The sequence below is a fragment of the Cydia pomonella genome, chromosome 13, assembly GCF_033807575.1.
Source record: "Cydia pomonella isolate Wapato2018A chromosome 13, ilCydPomo1, whole genome shotgun sequence".
In the NCBI taxonomy this organism is placed as follows: domain Eukaryota; kingdom Metazoa; phylum Arthropoda; class Insecta; order Lepidoptera; family Tortricidae; genus Cydia; species Cydia pomonella.
The window spans coordinates 15,891,047-15,906,518 of NC_084715.1; the positions used below are offsets into that span (position 1 = coordinate 15,891,047).

At 36.4% G+C, this 15,472-nt stretch overlaps 1 protein-coding gene across 2 annotated transcripts; it reads left to right on the forward strand.

Moving 5' to 3' along the window:
- Nucleotides 1–1,525: 1,525 nt before the first annotated feature.
- On the forward strand, nucleotides 1,526–15,131 carry LOC133524351 (uncharacterized). 2 transcript variants are annotated; one of them, XM_061860320.1, is made up of 16 exons: nucleotides 1,526–1,560; nucleotides 2,012–2,047; nucleotides 3,248–3,283; nucleotides 4,033–4,071; nucleotides 5,390–5,464; nucleotides 5,925–5,998; nucleotides 6,709–6,833; nucleotides 10,500–10,694; nucleotides 11,316–11,430; nucleotides 12,227–12,278; nucleotides 12,356–12,467; nucleotides 12,885–13,020; nucleotides 13,415–13,540; nucleotides 13,795–13,955; nucleotides 14,183–14,322; nucleotides 14,431–15,131. In XM_061860320.1, the coding sequence occupies exons 5-16, from the start codon at nucleotides 5,449–5,451 to the stop codon at nucleotides 15,039–15,041; spliced, it is 1,863 nt and encodes a 620-aa protein (XP_061716304.1). In that variant the 5' UTR covers nucleotides 1,526–1,560; nucleotides 2,012–2,047; nucleotides 3,248–3,283; nucleotides 4,033–4,071; nucleotides 5,390–5,448; the 3' UTR covers nucleotides 15,042–15,131. The 2 variants fall into 2 exon arrangements, with proteins under 2 accessions (XP_061716304.1, XP_061716305.1); XM_061860321.1 differs by lacking the exon at nucleotides 4,033–4,071.
- The last annotated feature ends 341 nt before the right edge of the window (nucleotides 15,132–15,472 follow it).

The following is a 15,472-nucleotide window of genomic DNA, read 5'->3' on the forward strand; positions in this document are numbered from 1 at the left end:
TAAGGACTGCCCATGCATGAGTCTGTTTTAACCTCTTGTCTGTGTGTGCTAGGATCCTCATCGATTTTTTGCCCCACTTTTTTTATTTTATCAAGAACGATTTTTCTACTCCATACACTATCGAGGTTGGAACCCACGAATTTTGATGATTTGTTTATGAAAGGTACGGATCCCTCTGAGCGCCATTCCGAATCGCACTTAACAAGAATTAACCAGTTGTATTTTTTTTAATTCAGGAACAAACACAGAGCTGCCAAACTTAATGATAGCTGATGGTAAAGTTACAACATTTTGATACAAATAAAGTAGATACTATTATAAGGATGCTTCAAAACGACTAACAACAGTTTTGTACGGTCGAGTTCACAACCATCTTTAGTACATAAGCATTAGTACACAGCTAAAAACAAATTACGAATCTACTACGATTTGATGGTTGAATGCCAAGACCTTACAGGCCTAGGTGAGTAAGGCTGTATGTAATTCCTACAGCCTAATTTTAAGTAAGTCATTTAAAAATTGCATCGCAAGTTAGAGAAAATATATTTATATGATCTTATTATTAGTGTTTTAGAGGCGTGTAAATATATATTCCTTTATAAATTTTTTTGAGACTTTTGAGACGTGGTGGTTGAGGTGGCTGGCGGCGAATGGATGATGGGAATGGGGAATGGATGGATGGTGGTTAATTGGACGGAGAGGAAAACAAATGAAGAGGTTTTACGCATGGTATGAGAAAATAGGAATTTGCTGAGAACCATAGAAAATAGAAGAGGAAAAATGCTTGGACACCTGCTACGACACAAAGAATTTATCAAGAACATAATTGAATGGAGAGTTGAGGCAAGGAGACGGAGGGGGAGACCAAGGAGAACATAGATCAAGTAAAGGATAAACTCAACGTCCGTCGTGACGTATCAGGCTATCACGGAGAAGACAGAGGACCGACACACATGGAAAACGCTCCACCGACAAGAATCTAACTCTTAAATATATGATGATGATGAAATATATATTTAGAACATGCTAACGCAAGTAAAGATATTTGTGAACTCAACTGTACAGTCAATTTGTAAATAAGTCGCGTTATAATAAAGACTATTATAAGACAGTAAAACCACGTTCCTTTATTTAATTATGTTTAATTATTCTTAGGCACTAAAAAAGAGCAACCAAACTCAATTGAAGCTGACGGTAAGATAATTTAATTTTATATATCGTACTGTTTAATATGCTCGGCTCCGTCCGCGACTTCATCCTCAAACATGTAGTTAATTAATGACATTATGAATATTAAAAATTATGTAATAAGTAGGCAGCATTATTAACTCAAGCTAGCAAGTTTAAATGAACAAATTTTATCTTATCTTTACATATTCTTAACATAACTCTGCCTTAAAATGACGGACGTCTCTCAAAGTATATATATAATATAATTACGGTACAATTTGTAATGTTTTATTATAAACCATGCTTTAAATACTGAGGTATTAACATTTAACTACTATCTATTAATTTTAGAACCCAAAGGAGACCAGCCAAACTCAATCGAAGCCGATGGTAAAATTAATTTAATATTGTAATCTAGCGGAGCGGAGAAGAGATGAGGATTACAACCAAATGCTAATGGTTCGTTCCCGCACGTCTCCTCTCATCTCCGCCTCAGCGGAAATGCAGCCTAATGGTTAAGTAATCAACCTTTTTTTTGTAATGCTCTCCTTTCAAAGTATTCGTATCTAGGAATCATGACATCTTGTAAATAATGAGACTATTTTATATAACAATGATAGCAAATAATAAACAATCGAATTTAAACTGTCGTGAGACATACTTACATTAAACTAATTTCACGGTTTAAACTCACGTGTCGCGCGAGTGACTAAAGACACGTGAGTTTAAACCGTTAAATTAGTTTAACGTCTAAATAATCGGGAAAAAGCATCACGATTTGAGGATCGTTCATAAAACCTTGTCCCGTTTCATTCTTTAACTATTTCTTAATATTGTTTAGGTCCCGAAGGAGGTCATCCAATAAACAATGCTGAAGGTAAAATACAAGTATTTTGTTGTTATGGTTGGATGTGAGATATTTTGCATTTCATTTCATTTATTTCCCACATATGAGCTAACAGTATTTCACCAACCAACACGCTTACATAGTATACAATAAAAGTCTTAAAACTAACATAACTAACATGAAATAACACAGATAAATTTAATAAAGAATTGAAATTATTTGAAGGCTATTACAAAAATGTCAACAACATTATTAATATTGTTATGTAAATAAATCACATATACAAATGACGAGTATTATACGAGCATATGTACGTGGATGTAAGCATTGACATATATCTAAGGACGGGCCTTACGGGTACTAAAAATGGTGCTAGTTCACTGGTGTCACTGACGAATTCGAGTCAATGGCGTTAAACTGCACGATTGGCTCGAATTCGTGTGCGTGACACTGCTGTACCGGCTCTATTCTTATTGCCCGTCCTTGGGTATAATTATGTCAATGGAGGCGATGGATGATCTTCCGTCTTCAGTTAATTATTAAGATGATTGTTAATCTTGAAGTCTTGTTATAACTTATAATTATAACACAATTTTAAGTATGTGGTCCTTCAACCAAAAACGTCACTTTAGACACTGAGTGATTATTAGATCAGTACCCCTAGTATAAATAAATTCGATTTTGAAACGTGACGTACGCGTTTGCGTATAGTCTCATTTTGTATTGGATTTAGAAAGAGCGCGCCAAGCGGGACGTTTTGGAAACTCAAAATCCTAATGAGACTTAACGCAAACGCGTTCGTCACGTTATGATGTCGATAAAATTTACACTAGGGGTACAGTATCATATTGGAATGAGATTTAATAACTAAAACTCCAATAATCTGATAGTTCCTGTACACATCATAGAAAGCTTATAATAAAATAAAAATAAAATTAGAATCATTTATTTCAGACCTTGGTCCATACAATATTAGTTTTAACTTAATTTCTTAAGCGCCCAAAAAAATATTATTATTTTATTATTTAAAATTAAATTAAATATTCTAGTGTTTAACAGGAGCCAGGCACATAAATAATATGCCTGCAGATAAAATAAATCAGTGTTAGTTGTGTAGGCTAGTGTAGGCATTAAACCACTCGTGTGATCTTAAATATTATGCCACACTCGATTTTTAGTGCCTTTCATTATGCAGCAATCACAAAATCTACTATTGTTATTATTGTTTAGGTCCCGAAGGAGATCAACCAATAAACGAATCTGATGGTAAAATAACATTAATTTCGTATAGTGCCTACTGTAGTTATAAAATGCATTACACGTACAATGTCTTAAAAAAAATCATCCCATTTTCACTCCCTTAAGTGCCAATTACATCCACACTGTCAAACGTCGGGCCCGTGCAAGAGTATTTTTCCATTTCACGAAATATCAGCACATCGTTAACAATATTTAAAATGTAAAAAAGAATGGTGCGTTTGCAAAAATATCAAACATCGAACGGTTTTGGCAATCGCAGACAAAGTATTTCTTACATTTCAAATATTGTTAACGATGTGCTGAGACTCCGTGAAACGGAAAACGATTAACAAGCCCGACATCGGAACTGGCTTCGGGCCCAATATCGGGAAGTGTGGATGTAATTGGCGCTTTATGGGTTGAATTTATGAAAGGGGTTGAATCGATAATCCTTCAAAAGTATATGTTGAAAATACGAAGGATCAACCTTCAGTTGTGCGTTGTCTGTCAATATATGAGTACTTTCGGCCCAATTCGAACCATGCTTATAAGATATTACAGCGATACGATACCGATCTTTCAGTGGCAAAAGTGACATTTCTTGAACCAAAAAGTCACGTCGTTATCGTATCGCTGTGACATCTCATAAGCGTTGTTCAAATTGGGCCGTTTTTTAAAGATAAGCACAAAAATATCTAAAATGGTATAGTGGTGAAATATTGGAGATACGCGAGTTGTGAATTTTTATTTAATTAATTTTGATTATTTTTTCATAGATACCAAAGAAGACCAACCAAACTCAATCGGAGCAGATGGTAAAAATTACAATCATGATTGTTCTACATGTATGAGGTACTTACTACATAGGTTATTTATTTATTTATTTTTATACTACGTCAGTGGCAAACAAGCATACGGCCCGCCTGATGGTAAGCAGTCTCCGTAGCCTATGTACGCCTGCAACTCCAGGGGAGTTACATGCGCGTTGCCGACCCTAAACCCTAATTTTTATTTTTTTAACTGTATATTGTTGTGTGTGGAATTAAATAAATCTATTTTATTATTTTTATTTAGTATACTACTACTACTACCAATATATATATAAAAAAAACTACTTACATACCTCATTTCATCATCTAATCCTCTTTTGGTATGATTTTCATGTATTATTATAGAATCTATGATGGTTGTTAATTTGGTTTGCTTCCTACTCAGGTACATTTGCTGGACAGAAGCATAAACTGCCCCTAAATGGAAATAAAAAATAAATAAATAATCAAGATTATTATTAGAAAAAAAAGAAACCTCGTGGATTTTAAAAGTTAAACGTCAGTCCTGGGCTACGCTATCAATTTTAACGCTCTTCCGGTTGAATTCTAAAAGTCTCTGGGTCCGTTTTAGCAACCTACATGGCTACCATGACTTGACATTTGACATTTCCGCTAGCGGCTGGGTCAACTCGATCGCATGATCTCGATCGCACTATACAAAAGTGCAAGCGAGATGGACTGCGGTCGAGTTCACGTAGTCGCTAGCATAAACGTTAAGTGTCAACTCATGGTAGGTAGCCGTACTAATGCCAATTAGCGCAACTAGTTACTCGTATTACGAAAGCGACAGCCAATAATGCCATGCAATCTAACCTTGCAACCTAGAAGAATAAATATAAATAAATAAATATTATAGGACATTATTACACAAATTGACTAAGTCCCACAGTAAGCTCAATAAGGCTTGTGTTGAGGGTACTTAGACAACGATATATATAATATATAAATACTTAAATACATAGAAAACACCCATGACTCAGGAACAATATCCATGGTCATCACACGAATAAATGCCCTTACCAGCATTTGAACCCGGGACCATCGGCTTCGAAGGCAGGGTCACTATCCACTAGGCCAAACTGGTCGTATTCCATATGACATAAGAATTGGGATTAATTCAGATAGCGTCAGAGAAATATCAAATGTTATTTCGTACAAAATTTCAAAGAAACTCAATACCTAGTTACACCTAGTGCCTAGTGCCTCTGTTTTGAAATTTGCTCTTCTAGAGCTACACGGCCAACATCGAATTTGAGATACAACACAAAAACCGATAAAGTTAACCTTTTTTTGTTTGTTGCAGACCTAGACAATCCCAATGGATGTTGGATATCATTAAATGAACAAAGTCATTTTGCGAAGATGGGTCAACTGGAGAGTAAGTAACGTTTTTCATTTTGTAATTATTTTTTTAAAGGCACATATAAACGCTACGCTCAACGCTTGTGGGCGCAATTTATTTTTCTGCTACAAACGGAATTCGCTACGGGCTACGGGCGGTATACTTCGTAGCACAGTTCCTGCGCCATATGCCCTATTTGGTAGTGCGCGTGAAAATAGCACCAGCTACGAGCTATACATTCGTTATTTGACAATTAACAGGGGTCACACATCACATGTGTCAGCATTAAAATTTGAACCCACCCTAGTAACATTATTGCCACGTTGAGCGAAATGATCACTTTTCCCCGCCGCAATTCTGTACTTTTCGTACAACCGTATTCTATTCATCAAACTCCTAATCTAGCGTTATTGGTTACCTATAACTACTTATTAGTATTATGACAACATGTGATGTTGTCATAATACTAATGAAACTTGTTGTTTTATGTTGACAGAAAAGTACAAGGACGTCAGGGAAGCATACGCAAAGCAGGTAGACTCGCAGCGATTCAATGAGAGAATGCTGGAGGTAATTAAGCTTTGGTTACCTAGGATAACGGTGTCATCATATAACGGCCGTAATAATGCGGACGCAAAAATAATGAATGACGACAAAGACGGCAAATCAGTCGTTCTTAACCGGTGGCCCGCGGACCACTGGTGGTCCCTGAAAACACCTAAAATGACCGCAAATTTATAAACAGAGAAAGCCTTTGTTGATAGCTGGCTGTATGATTGTCAGGGCTATTTTACGGTTCTGATATAGTCAATTTATTAAATAAACATAGAACAATAAATTATACATAGCTTAAAAATAATAATAGAGACTTTAAATAAACTTAATGTTCCTGCCGATGGGCAGTGTGCTCAGAAGGCTGGCCGCATTGCCACGTTGAATGGCAATTCTAGTGCGTTGAGCAAAATACTATCCAGCCTTCTGGTCACCTGTGGCGTCTATAAGGCGCGCCACTAAGTCCTTTATGGTTCATTGTAATTTTTTTAATAGTCCCTTAACACTGAAAGGCAAGGATGATCGATTTCGTGGTACTTATTATAATTTCTAATTATCTCCTCCTAAGTCCCAGAGTGATATTTGCAGTTATCAGTTTGAAACCTTTTTTTATTCTATTATAGTTCATAATTCAATTTGATTTTGTCCTTTTAAAAGGCAGTTATGAGGACTGAATCGACCTCAGTTATGAACAGGTCAGTTTGTTAGCGCATCCTGTGCTGGTTTAGGCATTGGCGCAAAGGAGAGGCATAGCTGAGCGAGCCCTGCAGAAGTTCGAGGGGAACCCCAACCTGATCCCCGCTGGCCTCAACCTCGGCAGCTACTGCATGATGAGGATGCCCGGCTCTATGCTGTAAGATACAAGTATACTCCCCAAATATCTTCTTCTTCTTTGCCGTTTCACTTCCGCCGTGACAAGCTTCACAATACTCCACCATTCTTCTCTGTTGACTGCTTAAAATATTAAAATATAAATGTATTTTTTGTGAATGTATATATAGTCCTCCTCGCCGTATCCGACGACGGCGACTCCTTCAACTGTTTTTATTCGGAAACATGGAAAGCTCTAATATGGCTTGCAAAGCCAAATTTGGTTTTGAAAATGCGATCGCATGGTGCGCAATGAAGCTGACCAGCTGGGTTGTAGGTATAGGTATACGAGGGCCTCGGTCGCGTCTTACGGAGATGGCGCTTGGCATCCAGGTCTTCCAACCAGTGGCGGATTTACAAATTTTCAAGGTATAGGCTGAATAGTTTTTGCCGCCCGCCCGAATAAATTCTGTCATCGTATTTGATGCTAAAGAATATTATCACGATCACCAAATTTTATTAAATTTTTATCGTATGTAGCCAACCTCCTTAACGTAAAAACGTATTTTTTTTCCATGCTATCACGAAAAAATCAGACCTTTCCACAGTTTCCGATGAATTGTTTATTCTTAATTATTATTTATATTTTTTAACGTTTGCTTAATTGAAAAAGACAAAATCACAATATAGCCATGAGCAATCTTTTAAAATACTATTTATAGTTAATATGAAAATGTTCAAAAATTTAACATGACCATATTCCAAGTTTCGGAATAAAAATATTTTTGCAGGGCTCTTTCAATAAATTGATTCGTTACAAATGATTTATTATAATTTATTATGATTATAAAAAGTTTTTACTTACCGGTGCTGTGAAAATATTCATAAAATTCAGGAAACACTTCGAAAAATAACAGCACACACCCAAATAAGTCGCTTGAATCACGACACAGTATTTTTTGTAAGGGTAAAACTCGTGATTCCGTAGTTTCGTGCTTTATTTTCCTTTGATCCGATAGGCTCGAGCCTACTCAGCCTGCTGGTAAATCCGCCACTGAATGTAACATATAAGTATCATGCATAGATCATACCTACTAATTACCTTTTATTATGACACCAGCCAAAAAAAAACCCGGCCAAGTGCGAGTCGGACTGGCGCACCGACACGACCGAGGGTTCCGTACAAACCTGTAGTTATATAATATTATATGATGTAACTAAAAATTTACGGTTATTAGACGTTGCTTCGTACCAAATTTCAAGATTCTAAGTTCACGGGAAGTACCCTGTAGGTTATGATTCCCTTGCGAGTGTCGGAAACTTTGCGGCATAAACGGCTGTATCTTTTGATTGCGTTGGCTTAGAAGTTTTATTTTTTCACAGCTTCAAGAGGCAGTAGACTTGAGTATTTGATATAAATTCCGGCTTGATACCTCCACGCGTTCCTGAGAAAAAGGGTCTTGACAGACAGACGGACGGACGGACAACGAAGTGATCCTATTAGGGTTCCGTTTTTTCCTTTCGAGGTACGGAACCCCAAAAATATATTTCCCATAGAAAACGTAGACATCTGATCGGCCTAAATGTATGAAAAAGCCAATATTTTTTTGGATATTTCTGTGTTGGTCCCATAGTAAAAGTTTTTCAGTATGAACTACATATTCACCTTACAAAATGTAACTAAGGGTTAAAAACAACCTGTACATACCTATATTAAGTATATTCTGGTTTATAGACCTTGATATTTGCTAAAAAAAGGAGTAAAAATATAGAGTACCCAATTATTCAGCGACTAAATTTCAGCAGAATATGAAAATATCGATTCCAAGATACTGAAGAAGAATTATGACTCTACCTAAATTTGTTCGACTAAAACTGCGTATAAACTGACTATGCTTAATGATTTTTTGACAAAAGTTACTCTGCTGAAGGTTTCATCTACGTATCGTTGTCTGCGAATAGAAATTCAGCGTAATTGTATTCGAAGAACCACCAGAAGTGCCTTGTCAAAACCCACAAATCGAACAAAAAAAATACGACAGCGTTAAGAATTTGATATAAGGTCACGATTTTAAGAATAAGTATACTTTTGACTCCGAGAAAAAAATGACCTCGAGCCAGATAATATCTTTATACAAATTCCCTCACAAACGTTACAGCGAAAGATATCGAAATAATATCTACGTGGTCATTAATACTCTAGCGAGGGTTGCCTTCCTCTGAAAACATAATTTAAAAGGGTCGAGTTTAAATGTCAAAATAAGGTTATATTTGTGTAGTTCTGAAAGATAAAGGCAACATTATTTCAAGTCATATTTACTTAAGCGTACGCGGGAAATGTATGCTGCCTTAAGATATTCAATTGAGTAGCTTAAGGCTTCCTTTTGTTATTTGTTTTAGGACTTATGTTATACTTATTTTTTTTTTTTTTAAACTCCCTTAGTTTTCAAGATATAACAATAAAAACAGTCTCGCGAGCTTGGATAATGGGAGTTTGACATTAATAAATTCTCCCGTTTTCGCTGATTGGTGCACTAAATTATTTATTTGTCCAGCATAGGTTATAGGGTGTTGCAGTTTAGTCAGTTTCACTATGCGGCGCCTTACGGCATACTAATTTTGAAAGCATGCATGTCTAAATATAATAGGTACTTATATATTTACAAGTCCTTATGTAAAAAATCTTTTATTGAGGAGTAATTCTTTCGAATCAAAAACTTGAAGACTTTTTTCAACTGATTGAGCTGTAATAATTGTATGTCTTATGGTATTTTATTAAATAAAGCAACTATGAATATATACCTCAGTTCACCTATCATTGCCATAAGGAAAATTAAAATGCTTTAAATGTTTATCCTTGCTCAACTTTTGTATGTCAACGATCTCTAAGTAATTGAAGTAATAGGTCATTCGGCAGCGAAATGTGATGGCTGCCCTTTTATTGCTCGTCGTTTAAATTCCTCGGCTGCCTAATTCCGACCAGGCTATGAGGAACCCATTTGCGTAAACTAAATTGCGGTACTAAAAAATAAGGAAGTATAGTAGGTTGAACTTTATTTTAATAAGAATGACTGTTAGCTACAGTACCTACTACAGGTAGCTTATATATGCGCTAGATGAACTATTACACGGTTTATTTAGTTACTTTAGTTCATATAGGTAATTTTGTAGTGGTAACTACAACCGGAAAGTTATAAATTAACGATCTAGAAAAACAAATAGTGTCAAAGTTACACATGACGTAAAGGTATGTAGACCTACTTTTGGTAAAGATATTTTTTTCTCGGCTAGACCCTAATTTAAGGACCTGAGTGCAAATATAGTGAGTAAACCTTTATCCCAGTAAACACAAAATTAATAGTGTGTTCATATTAGGTATATTTGTTTAAAACCTTTTATTTACGCAATGTAAGTCAGGAACAAACGAACTTTTTATTACGAACGATTAACCCTATTTTTTGCCTGATCAATATTATTTAGACAATTTCAGTACAACGGGGCTTAACGTTTTCGCCGCCATTGACTTGATAAGTCAGTACATTTCGTGCCCCACATGTTGTCTACGTGCAATTTTTGTCATGGCATTGATGACACAGTATTACTTCATTGAAGTGGCGGCAATAAGGTTAAACTACTCGTAGCTGGATTGGTTCCTCAGTCCCTTAATATCTATTTTACTCTATATCACAATTTTATCGATATGTTGTAGTTTCTTCTACCGCCTGAAGCTCCGGAACAACACGCGGTTCACAGTGAACTTCATTCACAACGACGTCAAACAACTTACGTTGACGATGCGGCTGTCCCTTAACGATCTACACCTGCTCGGTCAATATGAGCGCGCGCTCACATCTAAAGAAGACCCGTCCAAATTATACTACAGGCCGAATAAAGGAGAAGTTGAGTGAGTAGACATCAGTTTGGGTTTTGATTGCTCAATGTCTCAACCCAAGCGCCATACACAAAGTAAATAAACGTAGGCTCTCTGCCCTAGATAGATACATAGATAAGACAACTTCATTTTTACATTCTTTAGCCCTTTTCCGTTCACTGTTAGCCCTCCATCTTTCCAACTGAAAGCGTTACAGACCTGTGAACTGACCATTAAGGAGCAGCTACCAGGAACCCGGATCCAATAATAAAAATAATATTAATATGGTAACTAGAATAGTTTAGTTGCTTTAATTTTTTTTTATATCTGGGCCAGCTTTTAGACCACAAAGTCATCAAGTATGCCAACGAAATATGCATTTTCAAGTAATAGCTTTCTGTCCTCTACCTACACCGCTAGTAGTTATGTTTATTATAATAAATAATAATTATAATGCAGCACGCATAGTTCATATAACTACTATCGCAGAGATATAATATAATCGATTGACATAACACCTACAAACCTTTTCGTTTTGTCACTATTACTTTTGACTTTTAAATTGAAAAATTTAATATAATGATAGTATTATACAAACAATACTTATTTTGCACATTTTCATTGCTACATTATAAAAATATATGACGCTTGCAGGTTCTTACTGAAAAATGTGAACTACAAGGTGGAGGGACGGTACCGGCTTCTCGATGGCAGGCTTCACATCGAGCACATTATATCGGAGATACCGCCTATGCAGATACTTATGCGAGTAAGTTCACAACTTACTTATATACTTAACAGAATGCAAAAAATTGTTTGTACAAAGAACCAAATAAACTATTAGGGACAATTTTTTTGTCGTTTTGTTTTTCGTTTCGGGCGGAATAAATACGAAATCTTACGTTACTCTTCCATTGGGCTACGAAAATACGATACAGTTATTATTAATTACGCTTACGAGTGTATTGTACATAATAAGAAACTCTTTCTATCCCCTAAATTCATTAAAATCTGATGGGTCAAAAAAACACCATTAAAATGAAAAAACCGACCCATTGGTTAATATTAATCAACGTGGAACCTAACATCTTTTCGTATATAATCAACCTTATTCTTCTTCCTCGCGTTGTCCCGGACAGCCTGGGGTCTGCTTGACAACTAATCCCAAAAATTGGCGTAGGCACTATTTTTTACGAAAGTGACAGCTGCCATCTGCCCTTCCAACCCAAAAAGTTAACTAGGTCTTAATGGGATTAGCCCCGTTTCCTCGCGATGTTTTCCTTCACCGAAAAGCAACTGGTAAATATATATCTGGTACATAACTTACGAAAAACTCATTGGTATGAGCCGGGGTTTGAACCCGCGACCTGCGGAATGAAAGTCAGACGCCCTTACCGCGAAGCCACCAGCGCTTCGTCAAATAGAAATATATATAGACAACCTAAACGTGACAAATTAGCTGTTTCATACATTTCAGAGAGTCATAATGACCATCTACTTCAGCTATCAAACTGCATAAAATCATATGGTATAGTAAACCCTGTTTTTATTATATTTGTTTTTAGTATACAACAGACACTGAAGGGAAGAGCGTTCCGTTGGATCCGAATAGCTTAAGTATGTTTTCCGAAGTCAAATATAATACGGTGCCATTTTGGAACAGTAATGAAAATTATATCCTTAATTGCTTCTAGAGGATTACCTGAACAGAATGCAGACGGACCTCGACCATTGGATAAAGGACTACTTTAACGACTTTCTTATGCTTTACGGCGTTGAAGAGCTTGGGAAAAATAAGGAAATACAGTAGGTTACATTCATTTTACTAAGGTACCCCACTTGAGTTAGGTCCAACCCACGTTGTCCCACGAAACTAGTGGGAATGCATACCATACTGAATCGATGTAAAATGGCGACGACTTTTTGGGATTTAAGGGATACCTATTTATTGATGTATTATCTCTTTGACTTTACATCCATGAACATTTTAAAGTTTTGAAGAGGATCTCAACCCAGAAACATTCCAACGACAAAAAGCGACTAGTAAATATCGAATATTTTCTTCGAACGTAAGTCCTGACTCCGAGTAATTATTTAACTTACGAGACGAGGTTCGAAACCACCCTCTTGTTTGGACGCTGGCTTCATTTGGTTTGTTTCTTAGGGCTTCGCATAGGTATGCGTATTTGTATGAATAAAAATGACACTGATATTTTTTACTAGGGCATATGAAAATGAGAGGACGATCCTACTAAATGGATTCGCGGACCATGTTACGGGGATGCTGAATGGACGTATGCGAGAAAAAGGACCAAGTCTCATGATGCCAGACTTTACACTGAACGCTGCCAATGGGATGGTACGATACGCAACTTATTATTTTCACACAGGGTGCAAGTACTAATTTGATGTTATAGGTTTTATATATAGCTTAAAAGCGCACTATTGAGGAGGGAACTTTATTATATCCCTTTCTAACTCCCATACGAATTCTTAGGCCGTGTTTTCACTTTATCATAATAACAGTAATCGTACCGTCCTAGAGTCAAACCAAGATAAGTTGGCAGCTATTTTGGTAGCCCAGACAGTGCCAGCTGTCCAATCGAAATGTCTTTATCTGCCTCTCTACCAGTCAAATAGGCAAGAGCGATACGAAATAGAGGTAGATAACGAAATAAGGATTTTATACGGAAAAAACGTAGCTATCATACAAACTCTATTAACCGATAATTTAAAAAAAAAATTTCTTTCAGCAAATAAGGCTGTACGATGGTTCTGTTCGCGGTCTAGACACCATGTACCGGCGATCCGTCACCACCGGGAAACATGTCGGCGAGGTGCGCTACGTCAACACCGACATCGGTTTCGGCGGACTAAAGGTAGGTTAGGCGATTAGTTAAATACTTTGTGATCCAAACTATACTACGCTAGCGCATATTTTGATATGTCAAAAATACCATTAATAAACAGACCAGAAATGGGGGCTTCGAGCAATTTAAAATTGGATTTTTTGTCGCAGTACCAACTCGATTCATCGTCTATTTAATTTTCTTTCTAAGAACCAATTACACCAACCACAGTGGATGGTTTTAATGGAAACGACCCTTAGTTTCGAGATCTGTTCCATTTTCAGACGGAGTACAGATACGATACGTACGTGAAGACCGGCATGCCGCCGGTGTCCGGGGTGTTCGTGCTCAACTCCGAAGACATCAGCGCGCATATGGCTCTCCAGATCGTGGGATATAAGCCTTCTGTCCCTGACCTGCTTATCACCTTCTTGAGACATGGGAAGTAAGTTGTTTTAGAGTACACGTACGTTGCCTGTCGTGCTTTGTCGTTGTATAAAATACTGGAATTAGAATGACAAACTAAGTTGACGAGTGCTCAGTTCAAAAAAGTCTGATTACTTTATAAGCTAAATATTTTGTAAGATTTATTTAAATTATCTTCGTTCCCGGTTCTTGCCATTTACATTAATCATTATTTTGCTGATCAATAATGTAAGCCCCTTTTCCCAGACCAGAATCGCTGACGGTTGAGGGACCCGCCAGCAGAATAATCGCTAACTTCAAACACCTGTTAGAACATCACATCATTTCAATTATGAGCAGCACGCTGATACACCACATACGTTCTTTGAGCGCTTTGACAAAGTGTGGTAAGCATTATTTCAATATTAAGCCTTTATATTTGCTGAGTAGCGTACTTAGGTACCAAGTCAACATATTATTTCATCTTTTAAATAAATCTATTTTACATATTATAGATCCTAAACTTCCTGTCAAAGACTATGAAGATGGTAGAGAAAAAATTGATACACAAACTGAAAAAATAATAACTGAAGATTATGGAGACTACGATATAACTACACCAATGAAATCTGATGATGACGAGGCTACTGAAATGCCAGATAATAACGATGATGAGAATAGTCCTACTGAACTGCCAGATAATAACGATGTTGATGAACCCACTCCAGATGATAACGATGATAATGAACCATCTGAACCGACAGAGAATGATAGTGATTTTGAACCTACTGAACAACCAGATAATGATGAACCAACTGAAGAACCACAATATTCTGAAGACGATAGCACTATTGAACCGGCGTATCCTACAGATGACGACAGCAAAAAACCAGAGTATGCATTTGTTAGAAAAGAAAGCGTAGAATTAGAAATACCGCCAAAAGATGGTGCAGAAAAAGGAGAGTCATATAAAATCGATCATAATGAAACATTCAGTCTAACAAAATTAAATCATGCTAATGAAGGTGATAGAGAAGTACTGGCTGCTGATAATGTTGAAAAACCAAAAAACGACTATCGCGGTAAGGTAGTAAAGCTTATGGCGAGCGACGGCGATTCAAACTGATCTAGCACAATATTCCGAAACTTAATGTAACTAGTATATTTGTACTAAATGTGTAATCTTTTTTCAACATAAAATAGCATTTACGATTTATTTGGCCCTTTTTTTAGATACCTACATGCCTCCATTTTCTAATACTTCATTTAATAAAGTGTTTATAATGTTAAGAATAGATAAGACATACAAAGATTTCATATTATATAAATTGATTAGGTATGTAAAATAATATATGTATGTTATTGTGTTCATTGACGTATAAATGACAGATAACAGTATTTACGATACACGTGCAGAAAATAGAAAATTCGCAACGAGTGGTGATAAATTAAAACACGACCGAAGGGAGTGTTTTAAATCGACACGAGTTGCAAATTACCTATTCGTACGTGTAACGTGCAACGTTTTACAGTACATATGGCTCTTTAAAGTTTCGA

Bases quoted from the DNA above. Each gene is read 5' to 3' on its own strand.
- LOC133524351 (XM_061860320.1), top strand. The intron at 13,956-14,182 runs GTAAGTTGTTTT...CCCTTTTCCCAG, and splicing joins ACCTTCTTGAGACATGGGAA to ACCAGAATCGCTGACGGTTG. The intron at 14,323-14,430 runs GTAAGCATTATT...TACATATTATAG, and splicing joins GAGCGCTTTGACAAAGTGTG to ATCCTAAACTTCCTGTCAAA.